Source organism: Gekko japonicus, unplaced genomic scaffold (assembly GCF_001447785.1).
Source record: "Gekko japonicus isolate JY-2015 unplaced genomic scaffold, Gekko_japonicus_V1.1 scaffold2045, whole genome shotgun sequence".
Classification (NCBI taxonomy): Eukaryota; Metazoa; Chordata; class Lepidosauria; order Squamata; family Gekkonidae; genus Gekko; species Gekko japonicus.
This window is the reverse complement of record NW_015174898.1, coordinates 118383-137212: the sequence shown is the minus strand read 5'-3', so window position 1 is coordinate 137212 and position 18830 is coordinate 118383. Positions and strand designations below refer to the sequence as shown.

At 47.4% G+C, this 18830-nt stretch overlaps 3 protein-coding genes across 3 annotated transcripts in view; 1 reads left to right on the top strand and 2 right to left on the bottom strand.

The window, feature by feature from the left end:
- Positions 1-3051, bottom strand: part of LOC107121956 (histone H2A-beta, sperm-like) — a 7894-nt gene extending 4843 nt beyond the window's left edge. The window contains exon 1 of the mRNA XM_015424975.1: positions 2731-3051. Within this exon, the coding sequence (XP_015280461.1) occupies positions 2731-3051 (321 nt within the window). The remainder of the gene's footprint in view (positions 1-2730) is intronic.
- A 5976-nt stretch (positions 3052-9027) lies between these two features.
- Positions 9028-9501, top strand: LOC107121955 (histone H2A-like). Its single transcript, XM_015424974.1, has 2 exons — positions 9028-9393; positions 9445-9501. Exons 1-2 carry the CDS (start codon positions 9028-9030, stop codon positions 9499-9501), a joined length of 423 nt encoding a protein of 140 aa, XP_015280460.1.
- Positions 9502-15120: 5619 nt separating this feature from the next.
- LOC107121954 (putative nuclease HARBI1) lies at positions 15121-18569 on the bottom strand. The gene is made up of 3 exons (XM_015424973.1): positions 18303-18569; positions 16831-16932; positions 15121-16493 (listed from the first exon to the last, which is right to left on the bottom strand). Exons 2-3 carry the CDS (start codon positions 16895-16897, stop codon positions 15121-15123), a joined length of 1440 nt encoding a protein of 479 aa, XP_015280459.1. The 5' UTR covers positions 16898-16932; positions 18303-18569.
- Between the last annotated feature and the right edge of the window lie 261 nt (positions 18570-18830).

The window sequence follows — 18830 nt, the reverse complement described above, 5'->3', positions numbered from 1 at the left end:
GCAGAGAGAGGATTTGAACCTGGGTCTCCCAGGTCTTCTTAGTCCACCACACCACACCACACCACACCACACCACACCGGGATTCTCCAATAAATATTTCCAGGATGTACACACCAGTTTGGAACAGCAGGGATCAAGGTAAAAGCTTTGTGATGGAATGCAGAGAGCAGACCTCCGCTGTCTCCCTCCCACAAAGTCTAGCTAGTTACTTCAATGGCATCTAGGCCACATTCCAGTCTGCTCTTGATCTTGTGGCTCCCAATGACATCAGCAGCTGTCTAACGCCCACCAGGCCCCAATAGCTTTAAGGACAGTCCACCAACCGGAGTCTCCAGGGCATTTCTCCCAGAAAAGGAGGTTTGCCTGATGATACAGATCCAATGGTTGAGTCTGCAGGAAGCATGGGCAAGAAGAAGAAAGAAACAGACATTTAAGCAAGTGCACATTTGGCAGTGGAGGGAACCCAGCAAGGTGCGTGCATTCATGGGGACTTCCTGTTTTAGCCAGTTCTTAGCCAAGCCAAAACAGCTTTGTGTCTCTGCAGTTCATACAGGGTGATTTGGCAGAACAGGAGGATCGCAGACCCACCATCTCTCACAGGTGAGTTGTGAGGCTCATACTCGAGTCTGGAGAGGAGGCTCTGAGCCCCTCTCCTCCCAGCAATGGGAGGGGAAAGAGGGCAACGATTATGTTTGCCCCTCTTTTGCTTAGCACCCCTCCCCATTCCCAGGCCTTTTACTCCCTCCTAGCCACCAGTAGTCCAGGAAGGAATTGGCACAGCCTTCACACTAGTGCCTTCTGAGCCCACACTGCTGACAACCCAAGGCACTGTACTGATGGGTTCTAAATAGGATAGAGACATACCTGGAGATTTGGGGGGGTTGAGCCTGAAGTTTCAGGAGGGGAGGGTGCTCAGCAGAGAGGTGACATCATCCACCCTCCAAAGCAGCCACTTCCTGCAGGGCAACCCATCTCTAGTCTCTGGAGATCAGTTATAATGCTGGGAGGTCTCCAGATCCTACTTGGATGTAGACAGCCCTGTTCTCAAATGAAAAGGTTTAGAAGCTGGTCTCACTTGAAGATGTTTGAGAGCCAGTGGGCTAAGATAAAAAGAAAGCAGGTAATTTAGCTTGGAGAGAGAAGATGGCTAAACCTAAAGGCATTATGAATAGAGGGCTACAAACACTGTTTACAAAGCTGAATGTCCCCTTAGAATGTAATTGGCAAGAGCTGCAGGGCCAAATGTCTCTTGTGCTCCAGGTCTGTCATTGTTCTTGTCCAGTCCCTTTGCCCAAGCGTTAGGTCAGTTGCAGCCACCATGACAGCTGGATTCTGAAAACAACATATTTATGGAGGATTCATTTGGCTATCAAATTCTGTTTGCTACAGTCACCCAGACTGAAGTCCACATGTTCAGAGGTACTGGTCATCCAATTACTATTATAAGTGAGCCCTGTGGATGACCTTGCAGGACAGCTAATTGGCCACTGTCAATTCAATTCAAATACCTTTTATTGGCATACAATATTAAAAGCGTTTCCCAATAATACAATCCAAAAGAAATTATAAAATAGATAGTCGTGGCTATGTCAGGCCTAACTCAAGTTGTCACAAGTTAGATTTGACCATACAAAAGATGCCTGAATCATAAAATAAACTGGCATTCCAAACTTTTAAACTTAAGTTTTTAAACTTATAAATTAAGAATCATTAATATGATCAGGGTTACTCTTCCGTTTTATAAAACAATGGAGAAACTTAGCGGTCAGTTCAATGATCTCCAGATCTCGTGAAGCAAGGAGAAATTGTACCTTGATTCTATCCGATTGGCCTGCTACCAACCTAAGGGGGGCTTCTATACACTCCACTCGAATGTCATTTAACAATTTACAGTGTAAGAGTACGTGCTCAACAGTTTCTATTTCACTTCTATTACATCCACAGAACCTGATTGAATAAGGAATTTGCTTATATCTCCCCTCAAGAATAGCAGAGGGGAGAACATTAAGACGGGCCAACAGATAAGCTCTACACATTTGCGGTGAAGTCAGACAGAAAAAGTAATATGGTAGAGCACCAGAAAGGGGATAATTGGCCACTGTCACAAACAACCTAAGTGCCGAGTTACCAGTTATCACAATCTTGAATATTCACCCCCCTCATATAGCAAATGGCTTCCTTTTCTGAAACTAATATTGGGGGGTGCCAGCCTTTAAACCCTAAGATGTTGTAATATGGGAGATGCAGTTGCAACTTATGATTGTTTTTGGTGGGGCACCACAGGACAGCAAAAGACCCATTTGTGTAGGACACATCTTTCCTATAGGTGCAAGAAACTTTGGCCAGGGTGTCTGGTTGTGGGGTATTTCTTAAAAAACAGCATGGTTTTTTCTCAAGATCCCCAAGGTTTTTTGGGAACCTTGAGAAATTCTTTCAGGAACATCTTGGGTTTTGGACACCAAAACGCTTCACAGGGACAACAGTTCTTTTTTAGACTCAGGTGGGTGGCTCTGAAAAGAGCCTTTGGGTCTTGGTAGAATCTGCCCCAGGCAGGGCTAGTGTGTAAATCTTCCTTCACTGAACGGCCACCGGGGCGGCAGACGGCTTGATCGCCACCTTAGACGACTTGGTGGACTTGCTCGCCCCGCCGCCTCCCTGCTTGGTGCCCGCGCCCCCGTGCAGCACTTCCGTCTTCTTGGGCAACAGGACGGCGTGGATGTTGGGCAGCACTCCGCCCTGCGCGATGGTCACGCCGCCCAGCAACTTGTTCAGCTCCTCGTCGTTGCGCACGGCCAGCTGCAAGTGGCGCGGGATGATGCGGCTCTTCTTGTTGTCCCGGGCCGCGTTGCCCGCCAACTCCAGGATCTCGGCCGTCAAGTATTCCAGCACGGCGGCCATGTACACCGGCGCCCCGCCGCCGATGCGCTCGGCGTAATTGCCCTTCCGGAGCAGCCGGTGCACGCGGCCCACGGGGAACTGCAATCCGGCCCTCGAAGATCGCGACTTCGCCTTTGCACGTGCCTTCCCGCCAGTTTTCCCGCGCCCAGACATCTCTTTCTAGATCTTCTTGCAGTCCAAGCAAAAAGTAGTAGAGAATGCGGGCCCCTCGAGCTCTTTTATACATTTCTCGGGAGACTTTGGCTTACCGCGATTGGTCAAATGTACGGACCAATCGGGAGAACGATCCTGCTTTAACCAATAGGACGACAGCATTCGCTAAACGCTGGGAGAGGAGCGCGTGTTTTTCTTCTTTCGTTTCAAGGAAATTTGGGGACGTGTTTCTTCGTGACAGAAAACGGGATGTATCTTGAACGTTTGCTCCATTTCCCCGGCTACCCACCCCCTTGATTTGTTTTAACTAACCTTGCCGCAGTATGGAAGAGCTGATGGGCCTGCCGCGATTTGCACGCATGTTGAAGTGACAAACCTCTCTCGTATTTTTTAAAAACATATATTCCTTATGCTCAAGGCGCGGAAAGGGCAGAGGGGCGGGGCTTGAGGGCACCAGTCTGGCCCCTGGAGGTGGCGAATGAACGCGCGGTCAGTCAGTGTTGTCTCTCCCATTTCCGCTTCTAGCCATGGCTCCGCATTGTGATGTGATGTGATGTGAAGGCTTTCACCGATATCCTCCGTCCTTTTGTTCTTAAAAGGGTTATTCCACCGCAGCGCCCCCCCCCCTCTTGAGTATCTGGAATTACAACTATTTTGCCGCGGTGCAGGGTATTTACGTAAAAGGCGGCGGCGGGAAGGGGACAGCTATTCTAATGCTCGAGAGCTGTCCAGCAGTCCGAAAATCTCTCCAGTTAACCAGAGCGTGGTTAATAAAACATTTGCATAGGACCAATATAATGTTTACACTGTGAGCCTCTGGAAAGCATAACTCAAAGGAATTCCCGTTCAGGAAAGCCGGGGGTGAAGAAACTCGGCTGAATTATTCCATATACATAGATGCCACACACGTCTCTCGTACTCCTGTTTCGCCGCATTGTTTATCACCGAGTCGTGAGGAAAACCGGGGGGGGGGAAGGAGGGGGGAAGAGCACCCACTGGATTTCTAACCTGATTGAAAACTGAAAGAATTTCTGGAAGTACCGCGCCTCCTTCAGTCCATTGCAAGCCAATCGTCCGCCTTTTCACTGTGTGATATTCAAATTAGGCAAACCTAAAGGTGGAAGGACAAAGGACATATAGAGGGCAGCGGAAAATATTACGGACACCCCCCCCCCCCACCTGCATCCTTGCTCAGAGTCAGGCACGGAGGTCTCCGGGCACCTTCAGATTAATCTTTCTCCGCTGAAAGCAGGTAGAAAATTAGTAATTTTTCCTAACACGGAAATGCCTCCAGGGAAAGCTGTACCTGTCGAAATGTTGCCTGAAGTGCAGGTGTTGAAAGGCATCGAAGTCTCACCAGGAAAAGAAAAACTAGCTCTGGAGATTTAAGAGCTGCCCAGCGGTCTGAACATCTCTCCAGCTATCCAGACTACACTATACATACCCTGTTTCCCCGAAAATAAAACCTACCCCAAAAATAAGCCCTAGCAGGATTTCTAAGCATTTGTGGTATAAGCCCTAGTGTGTCTTCTTGAGAAAAGATAAATATAAGACAGTGTCTTATTTTTGGGGAAACACGGTATATAGCATTTATTTCACTGGGCCCATGCAACACTTTTATTGCTAGTCTTAGGAAAGCATAATTCAAACACATTCTCAGAGAAGCCTCAGGGATGAATTCTTCACTGTACATAGAGGACATTTGTCTCCTTGTACTGCTATTTCAATGCATTATTTATAGCAATCCCCTTCCTTAACCTTGTGGCTGAGTTGTAATGAAAACAGTGGGGGATGGGAGAGAATGGGAGAATGTATCCTGATCTGATTGAAGGCTGAAAGTTTGTTGGGGCTTAAGCCTGTTCATAACCTTGTACTGGACTGCATATCTGACACTGAAGTGAAGTAGGCTAATGAGGCAGCTGGTTGAAGATAGCTGGAATGGTGTTTGAGGTGTGGGCAGGTGGTAAAATATTACTAATGGGGAGAAGTATTAAGATAAAAGAGCAGGTCTTGCATTACTGCTAATCCACCCAGGGGCCCTATAAAGCATTCAGAAGCAGCAAGTATTAACCTTTAAGGCCCTTAACAGCCTGGGACCCACGTACCTTCGGAACTGCCTCTCCTGGTATGCCCCCAGAAAAGCCTTATGCTCTTCTCCTGTTACTAGAAACTAATAGGATGTTCTTTAGCTCCATGCCATGAAAATCCTCAGCTGCCCATTTCTACCATTAAGCCTCTATTAAGAGGCAGAATATTTATCAGGGAAGAAACAAATGAAACAACAAGTTGTAAAGTTAATCAGCTCCGGCCATGTCTCAAATTTCATGTACTTCAAAACCTTGCCTATTTCTGCCATAACTGATAATGGGCAAATAGTGACATTTTTTGATTGCGCAGCTCAGTTTTATTTGGATAGAACTGTAAGGAACAACCACCAAAATTTTACACTTCCTGTGACAACCCTGGTTGTTACCACAGAGCAGCCACAATATAACCCATGTTAAAGCATTCATCCACACATTCTCAACTCAACCCCAAGCCATTGCCAGCTGCCTTTAGTCATTTAGTCAAAACCAAAGTTTCAAGCATTGGATTTTCTGAGTGCTGACACTTTTCTCACACAGGCACTATTTGATTCAAGGCAAAATGCTGCCAGGCAGGGACAACCCTTGGCCTTGGGAACATCCCACCCCACAAGCACCTGGTGAGGCGAATATCACTGGAGGTGACAGCGACTCTCTTTGCATGAATAGCACACATGCTCCAGTCCTCCAGTAATTCCAGCTGATAAACTAGCTGGCTTCCCTCAGTGCCAGGAGAACAGGAGTCTGGAAATGGAGTTTCTTTTCAAAGCTGTGTGCCATTTTCTTGGTGAAACTCAGAAAAGGCAGTTGGGTCAAGAGCCATCCGAGGGGCATTCTGAGACCTGCGGATTAGCTGTGATACAGGTACTTTCAGATGGACGGGGACAAGCAGCTTCTCCTGCCCTGCTACAAGTCCAGTAGCATGCTTATGAGCCAATCGGTGAAGAGTCTCTTTCTGTGGCTTGCTAGTTTGAGAAGTCTTGTTTGTTTTAGCCATTTGACAGCTATCAAGCGAGCTTTGATGCTCTTCTGCAAGATGCAACAGTCACAGAGTCATTCAAGTACAGATGTAGATTATCTAGTGATTACCCCCCCCCCCCCCAATATCTTGACACTGACTTGTCCACTGAGGATTCTGGTGTTGGGAGAAATGCTCTCATGCCCATCTCACAGTTCTCACTCATGGTCAGGGTTCAGCTGCTGTTTGGGATTTTTTCAGAACCTTCCCATGTCCTTTAACAAGAAAGTTTGGAAGGAAGAAGGGTACCGCCCACATTTTAAAAGCACACCGAGGCAGCAAGTAGGTTTTTTGTTGGTGCTTGAGTGTTTGCAGAGTGGGGAGGGGAGGAGACAGCTCTGCATCCCATATGTCCTTTGGAGTGCCATGCACTTTGCACTGCTCTGAATTCATTTATCATGAGAAATCCAAGACGCTCCTAGAGCATAACCAGTGTCAAAGCAACTTGCATATTGCAAGGAGAGACTGAAGATGAGGAAAGTATCTTCCAGGAAGCTCCTTTGCCATTACCTTACTTTGGAGGCATCCCCAAATAACTTTAAATGAAATTCAAAGTTCCCTGGAGTATACTTGGAGAACTTCATTTGCATGCCTGAAACAGCCTAATGGGTGCCATAATACAAGATATTTGTACAGTACTTTTCATAAGTGCTTGAGCACGTCTCAGTAAGTTTTGCAGCCCTGCACAGTAAGCTATTATCCTTTTTAGCCATGTGGAGGCAGGTAGGGGCTAAAAGACAGAAGACTGTTTACTTCAGGAGTGAGCAAGATTTGTACCAGGAATTTCCAGTGTGCAGCTTAAGCTCTTAGCAACCATACTTCCACCACCACCCTTTTTAAAGCTGGGGGGGGGGGGGGGACTCTGCTGTGCAATAGCTGCCATTCTTTTATAGCCCAGACACCAGGCAGAGACAGATAGACAGGACAGCTGGACTCACATTCTGACTGTAAGTAAGCGATGACTCAGGAAAGCTCAAACCCCCCCTGCCACAAATTTTGTTAGTCTTTAAGGTGCTACTGGACTCTTGCTATTTTCTGTTACTACAGGGCTACCCATCTTGATCTGTACCTTTAACAGAAACTTAAAGAGAATAGAAAGATTCCTTGTTCAGTTTCTCTGCATTTCCCCTTTGAGCCAAAATGGGGGGGTTTGTTGTTTAAGACTGTGAAACTAATATAGGGGGAAAGGAAATCCTACCCTAACCCCTATCTCAGTAGCTCCAATAGCTGCTTCTCATAACTAGTTAACATGAAATCCACTCAAAGAGGTCCCAACATCTCATCCAGTTCACCTTTAGTTTTCAAAATCCCCTTTAACACTATTTATTTATGCTTTTGATTTTGCCTTTTGAGCTACTGCAACCCACTACAGACTATGCACAAACGGGAGCACTCCCCCCCCCCCACTTTCTAATACAGTCGCACTTGTCAGCAAGGGAGAGACAGGTCAAGGGCCATGAACAATTGTTCATCTACATATGTTTTCCTTACCCATGATAATATCTGGCACCCTGTTTACATCACACTTCTTAACTCCCCGAATTATTCTCTTCAGTTTTAGATGTGCATTCCAATATGAGCCTGCATATCTTCTCGCACATAAGGAACACCAACATTAAACATGGCTTACTCATAAGCAATGTTCCCTCTAAGCTGCGGAGTCTTGTGAGCAAAAATTCTCTGTGAGCTCCTGGCATTCAAGTTGTGAGCGAGCAATTTGGCTACTGCATAAATTAGTCTGCTCTGGAGCCCTCCTTCCTGAGCTAAGGCAAAAATGTGTGAGCCGGAGGCTAAAAAACTGTGAGCTAGCTCACACTAACTCAGCTTAGAGGGAACACTGCTCATAAGAGACGTATTGATACAGCCAGGAAAATCTAAACGAACAGCAGTTAAAAAGACTAACCAGTCTGTCACCAAGCCACAAGAAGCCACGAGACTTGGCGACTAACAAGATTCGTTTATGCACAACCTTATCAACCAGTCACGACGGACAAAGGGAAGGAGCGGGATTTAAATTGCCTAATTTGAATATCATGCGGTAAAGTTGAAGACGATTGGCTACAAAGGACTGAAGGAGGCGGGGTGCACCGAGAAACTCTTTCGGTTTTCTATCAGGTAAGACCGTGCCGTGTAAACTCCCTGGTTCTGTTTTCATCAAGACTCGATGACAAGTTAAGGCAAGAAATTACTATAAATAATGCGAGGAAACAGCAGTACAACAGGGAAACGTATGGTGTCTCTGCATATGAAATAATTCTGCGAGTTGCTTCATCCAGACATGGTTCCTCTTGTACGACTTTCCTAAACCAGAGTTCCTTTGAGTTACGCTTTCGGGGAGGGGTGGGGGGGGGGGGGAATGCTGTTGTGAAGGGCAATTACCCGAGCTTTCATTCTTCATATCCAGGGCAAAGACGGCGCCCTCAAGCCCCGCCCCTCTGCCCTTTTCGCACCTTCTGTTACTTAAGCGAAAGAATATGCGTCTAGAAAAAACTGGAGAGGTTTGTCACCTCGACATGCATGCAAATTTACTGCAGGACCTTCAGCTCTTCCATACTGCGGCAATATTTACTAAAACAAATAACGGGTGTGGGTAGTCGGGGGTTGGGCAAAACGTTCAAGATATACCCCGTTTGCTGTCAAACGGAACTCCAAAGGTCTTTGAAATGAGAGCAGAAAGACACGAGGCTTTTTTTTTTTTTGCATAAGCAGCAAATACCGTCGTCCTATTGGTTGAAACAGAATCCTTCTCCCTATTGGTCTGTCCTCTTTTGACCAATCGCGGTGAGCCAAAGTGTCTGAAAAACGTATAAAAGAACTTCAAGCTCGCCACTTTTTACCCTTTATTGCTTCATTTACAAGAAGAGACCGAGAGAGATGTCTGGGCGCGGGAAAACTGGCGGGAAGGCACGTGCGAAGGCGAAGTCGCGGTCTTCGAGGGCCGGACTGCAGTTCCCCGTGGGCCGAGTGCATCGGCTGCTCCGGAAGGGCAATTATGCCGAGCGCATCGGCGGCGGGGCGCCGGTGTACATGGCCGCCGTGCTGGAATACTTGACGGCCGAGATCCTGGAGTTGGCGGGCAACGCGGCCCGGGACAACAAGAAGAGCCGCATCATCCCGCGCCACTTGCAGCTGGCCGTGCGCAACGACGAGGAGCTGAACAAGTTGCTGGGCGGCGTGACCATCGCGCAGGGCGGAGTGCTGCCCAACATCCACGCCGTCCTGTTGCCCAAGAAGACGGAAGTGCTGCACGGGGGCGCGGGCACCAAGCAGGGAGGCGGCGGGGCGAGCAAGTCCACCAAGTCGTCTAAGGTGGCGATCAAGCCGTCTGCCGCCCCGGTGGCCGTTTAGTGAAGGAAGACTTGCACACTAGCCCTGCCTGGGGCAGATTCTACCAAGACCCAAAGGCTCTTTTCAGAGCCACCCACCCGAGTCTAAAAAAGAACTGTTGTCCCTGTGAAGCGTTTTGGTGTCCGAAGCCCAAGATGTTTGTGGAATTTATCCCAAAGTTTCCAAAAAATGGTGGTGGTGTAATTGAGTTCTGGTCATTAGGAAGTAGATTTTTTAAATTAGTAATTGGTTGATGAATGTCGGGACAAAAGGACAGCAGTTGACTGGCCTCTTAGCTAGTTTAACATGCTTCTTTAATACCTGGCAGTCATGCACTGCCCCCAGCCAAAACTACCTTCACCCACCCATGAGAAAGATTCAGATTACATGGTGGTGTGCTGTCCTTTAGTGCTCCACCAAAAACAGCCAGCATAGGTGGCCCTTCTCAGCCTCTGCAATGGGAAGGGCAAGAACAACACAGCTTGCTGAGCAGAAATAGGCATAGCTTCCACCAGTATTTTTCCACCCACACCCTAGGGTTTCACTGATGGTGTTCCTCAGAAAATCACAGTAAGACTCACTCCATCTGCTAAATGCTTATGCCACCCTTTCCAGCAGCCCTGGACAGTGTGCTTGGTTCATCGCTATCCTAGCTTCCATTTTGTGAAATTAGTCTGAGACAGAGACATTGAAACTGTCTATGGCAGAGTGGAGATTTTTGAAGTTTCTCGTCCATACTCTCAGGTCTAACTAGAGTTGGGTTAATGAAAATGGTTTCCCATACTTAGATTCACACTTGCTACTTGAGGCGATGCCCCTCCTGCTGTGATCGGCACAGGTAGTCTGGCTTCCAGGCTTAATTCCATACGCAATGACACTTCGCATTCACTTGGACCCCCAACGTCTGCAGCATAAAGATAAGATCTGTTTGGCAAAAGCAGCTGGTAGGAAAATGGGATGATGATTGCTGGTACCAGTGTAAAAAACAAAAGCCCACCTGCCTTCCCTTGTCATCTGGATAAACCCAGATTCCTCTAGGCCAGGGTTCCCCATGGGCGCCAGGGTGTCCTCCAATACTTTTCCTGCTGCCCACCAAGTGTTTAGAACACAAGTGGTGCCAGTGGGGCTTTTGCCCAACAGGGCTTCTGACTGGCTAAACCGTATACAGATTTTTTAGAATTGCTTTGGCAGCAGCTGCCACCACAACACAAAGATCTTCACTGTGTGACTGAAGATAAGCTGTGTATATGCCAGAAAATACTTTCAAATGATACATTCATTTTAAAAGGCTTTGTGTTAAGAGCTTTTGTGTTAAATGCTGAAGAATTACTATTAGAGTTATGCGTAACTTCATTCCCTGAACATAGAGTTGGCCTGCAGCAGAACAGCTAAATTCAAGTGACAGTAGCACCCTTAAGAGACCAGCAAGATTCCCAGGGTATGAGCTTTCAAAAGTCTGGTGAAGGGGGAGCTTTGACTCTCAAAAACACATACCCTGAAAATCTTGCTGGTCTCTAAGGTGCTAGCTCACTCCCTGACGTTGTGTGGTTGGCTCTCCCTTCCGTGGCATTCATTTTGTTGTTGGCTTAACCTCCTCTGGCAGCCACTTTGTGGCTGCACCCACCCACGTATGTCAGAATTCTAAAGGTCTGATAAAAGGGCCAATATTAAAAACCTAGTTGAAACTTATACAAAAATACATGTATTTAATAGAAAGGCAGTTAAAAACATATAAGGGCCCAATGAACGCCTCATCAAAAAGTTCGTGGCCTAAACACACATGACCTGAGGCGTTTCTGCCCTATTGTGGCCTTCTTCAGAGGTCAAACAGTATTGAGGTAAACGGAACAATAATACATATTACAATAAGATAACCAATAAGTGAATACTGGACCAAGAAAAGGAATTCTAAAGGTGCCTGCAGGATCCAAAAAAGGCTCCAGGTCTCTGCTGTTGCAGAGCAGAGCTTTCTGATCGCAAGGCCTAGAGGTTGGTTTGTAAGGTGCTTCTGAACTTGAATCTTGCTCTTCTACTGCAGACCAACGTGGATACCAACCTGAAATTATCTCCTTTTACTGTTGTCCTCAATCTGTGGAGAAACCAGATCCTTGCCAGCTTGTTTACCTCAAATACAGGGTGGGATAGCAGTCAGAACAGGGCTGGGCCTGTGTTCAAATCTTTACTCAGCCATGAAGCTTTCTTGGTGGCCTTCAGGCAGTCACAGAAAGACCCACTTATGCTGCTGGTTTCAGTACAGAGAATTATAGCTGAGGGGTAAGGATTGCCAGGTTTTTAGCCAGCCTCTGTGGTTGATTGAGCAGATATTAGCCAGTGAATACTGGTAATCCCTCTGTATCCAGATAATTTCTGCTAACTGAAGGGGAAATGTAATTTTTCACCAATTCCCCCTTTCTGCTATAGACCCTCCATTTTGTCCCTCATGCCACTCCTGAAGGTCCCCCCTGTCCTCCAAGAGCAGCATTTGAAGGACATCAATAGGCTGTCTCAAGGGGCTGAGGTGAAGGGAGAAAGTTCTGTTCTGTTAGTCTGGATCCAACCTGTTGATTTCTGCAGACCAAGAGGCACAGGAACAGACTACATTCTCTATTTCCCCCCTGGCCAGTTGGCAACTTGATACCAGGGGCATTATAGGGTGGGTTTGACTCCCATCTCCTCCCCCTTTTTATCAATCCATCGGCATAATCTCTGTCATTACATCTCTCATTCCTCCCTCGCCAGAGGGATTATTCTGGGGAGAGGAGCACCAAACAGCCATGGTGACATCCTTGGATCCGGCTATATCTGAATATCAATAATATCTGAAACAGAACTGGGATAGCGCACGCTGTCAGAATGCCATCTTTATTGTTTTCTGTGTTTTTAACTGATGTTTTTAGGATTCTAATGTGATCACTGTTATAATTTTCATGTTGTAACCTACCCTGAACCTGTTCATGGGGAAGGCGGGATAGAAATTAAATTATTAAAATAATACAATAAACACCAAAGGCTGAAAGAAAAAGAAAACGAGGACTTGTCTCCCTCTGCTGAGGCTAGTTCAGCAAAACATTAAAACCTGTGGAATCTAGAGAAACGCTACTTTCAGAACCCAGTTCTTTTGAACATCAAACTATCTTTTAGGCAACTAGAGATTCTAGCCCATGTACCTGCTACTCTCCTTCCTGCCTGCTTCCCTCTCACCCCTCACTTCTTTCTGGGCATTCTCCACTTTACCTTCTACTATATCATTCTCCTCCAGATGCTCACCTTTACTAATGACCTACCCTGTAATTATTCATAGGTAACGTATCTAATGACACTGGCTACCCCCACCACAGTTGACGACTGCTTCTTCGAGAGCTGGGGGAACGGCCTCTTCAGCCAGAGATGCATTGATTATTCTTGTCCTCAACTGAGATAACCCTCCCCTTACAGGTCATATTAACTGTTGGGTGTTACAAGTTAAAACACATTTCAGTATTTACTGGGTTAATGATGTTTGTTAAATCACATGTTTGTTTGTGACCAATCTGTTTTAGACAGAAAGCCTGGGAAGTTCATATCTAGTTTGTTGTTCTGATTGGAGACCAAATTGCCAAGTATTAGCATTTTATGGCTTCTCTTCCCCTCTTGTGTTTCTTTTTCTGACCAAGTCAGGAGAACCTCTCTTCTGCCATGTTCAGTCTAGCTGTAAGGATGTAGGAATATTAGCTCTTTGTTATTTTACATCCTGTGTACCCTTTCCCATGCTAGGTTGTAGTAAACTTTTATCTTTTAAACACACCACGGACTCTGCCTCTTTAATACTCTGCTGATTTACTTTAAAATTAAGGATACCTAACATTAACCTTGGGGGCAAAGGTCCCATAAGCATCTGGTGGGCCTTAACACTCTGAAGCCACATTTTCAGGTTGCACCCAGTGGAATACATCCGGCAGAACCCTGAACAATGGGAGCCTCAAGGACATTCAGAATATCTGTAAATAACACAGTCTCCAAGTTGGATTGGATGTGAGCGGTTTTATCTATGAGGTATTTGGCACACTGATCACATCTCCCCCCCCTTGCCCCCCCCCCCACTTCTGCTTTCAGGCGGCAAAGAGGCAACAAGCCTTGTACAATTAAGGACAACCTCACTGGTCAGCAATGAATGAAGTTGGTGGCATTTTCTTCATGCTCTTCTGTGTGTGTTTGGTCAGATTCAACTCAATTCATTTTTATTACATTTATTGGATTTATAGCCTGCTCTCTCCAGAAACCAGGCTCAGGGCGGGTAACATCGTTAATAAAAACATTAACCAATCTAAAACATTATAATTCATAAATACAATAAAATACATAATAATTAGTAAATATAACCAACGGTAGAGCTAAACGATGGCGTAAAATCACAGTTTCTTCCTGCCCTATCGCCCCAACCATTTCCCCACTGAAAACCTGGGCACTGGAAGACTTGGATGACCTGTGAGAAGGCAGCTGGGGAGCAATTATATCCATTCCTTATGAGGCACCCATTTCCAGAGGGCCACTAGATCAGCAGCATGCTTCTGGGTCATCTGCTCATTTAAACACTGACACAACACTTTTCTCCCATCCTCTATCCTTACACCACAATCCTGTGAGGAAGGCTAGGCGGAGAGCGTGTGAGTGGATCAAGGTCCCCCACCAACTTTCCGCTTTGAACCTGGGTCTCCTAGATCCAGCATGCTAACTATGATGCCACACTGGATCTCAGGTGGAAAGCCTACCCAAGTAGTTAGGATCCCTTTGGATCCACCTTTTCTTTGACAGCAGAGCATTGTAAGTGAGTCACCCTCCCTGCAAGGTCTCTGTGCTTTCTTAAACCTAAATCGAACCAGACAGTGATTTGTCTGCCACTATGGAGTACAAAAAGGGCCTCTCCCTTCTCCACTCCCAGATCATTGTTATCCTCACCTGTCCAGACCATCAGATCCAGGATGTGACCTGCTATATACATTGAGTGTGACATCAGTGGAGAGTGGCCCAATGATGGTCACTGAATCTTGAGCTACTCTAGATAGCTCAACTCCAAGAGAAGAAGAAGGGTTGGATTTATACCCCACCCTTCTTGGAGTCTCAAGAGTGGCTTACAATCTCCTTCCCTTCCCCTCCCCACAACAGACACACTTGTTAGGTAGGTGGGACTGAGAGAGCTCTGACAGAAACTACTCTTGAGAGAATGGCTCTGAAAGAACTGTGACTGGCCCAAGGTCACCCAGCTGGCATCATGTGGGGGAGTGGGAAATCAAACCCGGTTCTCCAGATTTAGAGTCCACCTTAACCACTACGCCAAACTGCCTGGGGAGCTCTGGCGTCAATGCCAAGGCCAGATCTATCAGCTCAGGCAGGGCCACCATTAGGCAGAGTCTGATTCGCCAATAGAATCTCAGTTTGGTCTCAAAGAGACAAACACTCAACATTCAGTGACCTTGACAGGGACCATCAGGCCAGGGTTATGGAATCACAACAGCCTAAACCAGAAAACCAACAAATCAGTAACTGCCATCAAAAAAGTCAACAGGTTTCTTTGAAAAACAATTGTACAAAAGAGATGGCATTTTGCACCTTATACCAGAAGCAAAGTTTCCTTTGGGAGGAAAACAAAAACAGATCCAAATTTTAGTCTCCTTGCTCCCTCCTTTGCAAGTATGCACTGAAAAGATCCCTGATCTCCCGAGCACGGGGGTTTGACACGTACACAGGCTGTCGCTCTGGCTGCTGATAAGATCTCGAGACTGATCTCACTACCTCTTCCCACCCCTCCTGAAGGGGCTCCCCTTTGGCCTCGCAGATATTATGTAATATGCAGCAGGCCACAATGACCCTGGGCGCGTAGCGCTCCCTCACATCTAGGCGGGACAGCAGGCATCGCCAACGGCCCCGGAGGCGCTCGAAAGCATATTCAACCACCATCCGACAGCCGTTCAGGGTGTCATTGAACCGCTGCTTGTTGGTGTCCAAGTGGCCACTGTAAGGCGTCATCAACCACGGCAGGAGAGGGTAACCGGGGTCCCCGAGGATCACTGGTTTCACTTGCTCACCCTCCATGTCCATAATGACGCTGGGACCAAACGTGCCTTGATTCATGGCACGGAAAATGGGAGAGCTGCGAAAGATCCTTGCGTCGTGCACCTTCCCGGACCGCCCAGCATACACATCGGTGAATCGGCCCTCGTGGTCCACCAAGGCTTGCAGGACCATAGAGTAATAGCCTTTGCTGTTGATGTACTCTGTTGCTCGGTGGGCGGGCGCAATGATAGGGATGTGCGTTGCATCGATGGCCCCGATGCAGTGAGGAAATCCTTTGACTGCAAACCCTTTCATCACCACATGGGGACGGGTAAGGTGGACCACATGGTGATAAACATCATACAGCGCCTGGCAGACTTCCATGACGATCCTCGAGACGGTGGAGCGGCCGACCCCAAAACACTCCGCTACGGACCTGTAGCTATCGGGAGTTGCCAGCTTCCAGACAGCGATGGCCAGCTGCTTCTCAACAGTAATGGGGGCCCGCATGTTGGTGGTCTGCCGCTCTAGGACCGGTCTCAGCATGGCACACAGCTCCATGAAAGTCTGCCGGCTCATCCTGAAATTCTCCTGCCAGAGCGGGTCATCCCAATGGGGCAGGACGACCTTCTCCCACCACTCCGAGCGGCCCGGCTGCACCCAGAAAGCGCGTTCCATGATGTACAGCTCATCTATCAAGCCAGCGAGGACAGCCGGCGACTGGAAGAGACAGGAGCACAACATGGCTTTCAAAGAGTCAATGCTCGATTCAATGACAGCCCGGAGGCGTGCAGTGGCCGTGTTTTCTACCAGCCGCTCGAGCTCATTCAAGTCATCACGTTCCCGCCTCAGGAACTTCTGCCGCATGGCCAGTCTCCTGAAGATACGAGACTGGATCCCAATAATGGTCTTCACTGCGGCCACTGCTGCCGTGGCGACGGTGATGGCAGCAGAAGCTATTTTGTCCTCGTCCAGACTCCATTCTGAAGGAAAGGAAAGAGAGAGCTTTTGAGTGGAGATTATCAGGCAACTGGTGTTAGGAAAGACCCTTCTCACCCCAGAGTCACTATCAGTCAGAGTCGGTGACACTAAACTAGAGAGGCCAATGGCTAGACTACCAAGTTATCAGGCTGTTTCATATGTTCAACAACTCATTCTATCAGATACATTAAAATTATTCACCATAATTAATTAAAACATTTTTACTCTGCCTTTCTTCCCACAAAAAAGAAGTCAAAACCGTATAATTAAAATATTTTAGTTTTAACGGCTGGATATATTCCTCTTTTTTATAAAACAGTTCTTTATCAAAACGAATACCTTCTGAGATCTCCTCTTCCAGAGGGTTCTCTGGATCCAGATTCTGTTTTTCTTCCCCTCTCTCCATGCTGGAGACCCGCTTAGGTTTTGGGTTTGGAAATCCTGATTATGGAAGAGAAGAAATGCAGTCAGAAGGTGCTGCAGACACCAGTGAAGCCTTGGGCCAGCATTTTAAACCTAACCCCACTCTTCGCAAGAAGTCATGTGCACATCTGTGCAGACAGTCAGTAGGCAAGCTCATGTTGTACAGAATATGTTCTGGGGCAGATTTTGTTTTCTGGGCAATCTCAACTTTTCATATTTTTTTTTAAGTTTCCAAAAGTGAGCAGGCAATATCTTCTAAATGCTTTGAAGCAGATAAGCCTTCCTTCTCCGCGAATTCTCACAGTTTCCTTCTCCGCGAATTCTCACCGTTTTTTTTCCTTTATTTTATACAACGAATAGAGATGGACAGCGAATTCTCAGTTTCCTTCTCAGCGAATTCTCACAGGTTTTTTTCTTTATTTTATACAACGAATAGAGATGGAATTAACCATCCTGCGGTCTGAAATGAGGCTGAAAGTTGGTTCCCACTCCAGGTGCTAGAATGGAACCAGGGAAGGCTGCATGCCTAGGAGCTTCTTTTGGAGGTCCCCTCAGGAAGCTCCTACAATGACACTGGGAAGGCAAGTGGAATAAGGAACTGGGAAGGCTGCATGCTCTCTGCACCCCAAAATAAATTTTGGGCTGTATCAAATCACACCCAGCCACACTCGAGGAACTGTGCCCAGCCCAAACGCTGGGTTTGGCTCCAAGAGCTTGTGCTTGGGGTCCGAAGGCGGCCAACTTCAAGACACGTCAGTCAAACGTGTGGGGCTTCATCCCACCATCTCATTCCAACCTCATCCTCCTGCCTGAGAGAAACAGGCCTGATTTCTGAGGAAATACATAGCAGACCGGACTGTTTGTACTTTGTAGGGATTGCAGAGATGTGTAAACACGGGGCTTCTACAGTGTCGCCCAGGAAGGGAAGAGCGATTTTATGTGAAGATGTTTAGACAAAAGAACTGTGCAAGTCGAAACCTAGTGAAGGATCATTGCGTGTAGTGGTGCAAACAACTAACATCCGGTTGGGTTTGGCTGCTGAAGGCCTCTTTATTAACAGTAACTGGAAGGCAGGGAACTTGGCTACTACTGGAATAAGGAATAACAATTTTTGACTAAGCTGTTTCTGAAGCTGCAGCCCAGGGCTTTCCCGGCCCGGTTCTGCAGATTCTTCACAGGCCCTGCACTCCCGCACGCTGCAGGCAGCCAGGCTGAGAAGCACAGAGTCCCCTCCTACTCTCCTGCTTGCTCTTGAGGCCTACTGGGAGAGCCTCTTAAAGCGGCAGTACACAACAGGTCGTTTCCGACGACCACCCAAACTCCTCTGTGAATATTTATTTCTCCATCCTGCCCCTCCCACTTTGCCCGTGGGAGTCCTGCTCGGGTACCTCGATCGTAGGAATCTTCTTGCTATCTCCATGTAGGATGGGGGTCTCAAAGCCCTTAGTTCCCTCCCTTCCCTCTGAACGAAGCCGGATTGCCTGCCCGTGTTCGGTCTCCGGAGCAGCAGGAGACAAGCCTCTCTTCCACAACCGGTGGAGGAATCTCTGCTTGCTTCACGCAGAGCGATGATACCGGGATCTTGTCAAGGAAGGCCAGGAACCGTGCGGGCAACCCGGACCCACAGTCTGCGTCGAAACGACGGCGCCAGTTTCTCTTCCTTGTGCTACGGAGACTGGCGATCTCCCACGTGTCAGCTCCCCCAGGGTCCTAAAGACGGCAGCGCCACAGGACGGCGAAAAGAGCTTGTGGTTTTATTAAAGGGCGAACGTTTTATTCCAGCAGAAATTCGAGAGACGCTGAGCAGTGTTCCCTCAAAGCCGAGTTAGTGTGAGCTAGCTCATCCTTTTTTAGCTTCCGGCTCACACATTTTTGTCTTCTTTCAGGAAGGAGGGCTCCAGAGCAGACGTTGCTCA

What these genes read in the sequence shown, in the direction of transcription:
- LOC107121955 (XM_015424974.1), top strand. Translation starts at nt 9,028, where the DNA reads ATGTCTGGGCGCGGGAAAACTGGCGGGAAGGCACGTGCGAAGGCGAAG. An exon ending in TGTTGCCCAAGAAGACGGAA is followed by an intron (nt 9,394 to 9,444) that starts GTGCTGCACGGG and finishes GGGGCGAGCAAG; the next exon opens with TCCACCAAGTCGTCTAAGGT.
- LOC107121954 (XM_015424973.1), bottom strand. Translation starts at nt 16,897, where the DNA reads ATGGAGAGAGGGGAAGAAAAACAGAATCTGGATCCAGAGAACCCTCTG. An exon ending in GGAAGAGGAGATCTCAGAAG is followed by an intron (nt 16,494 to 16,830) that starts GTATTCGTTTTG and finishes CCTTTCCTTCAG; the next exon opens with AATGGAGTCTGGACGAGGAC.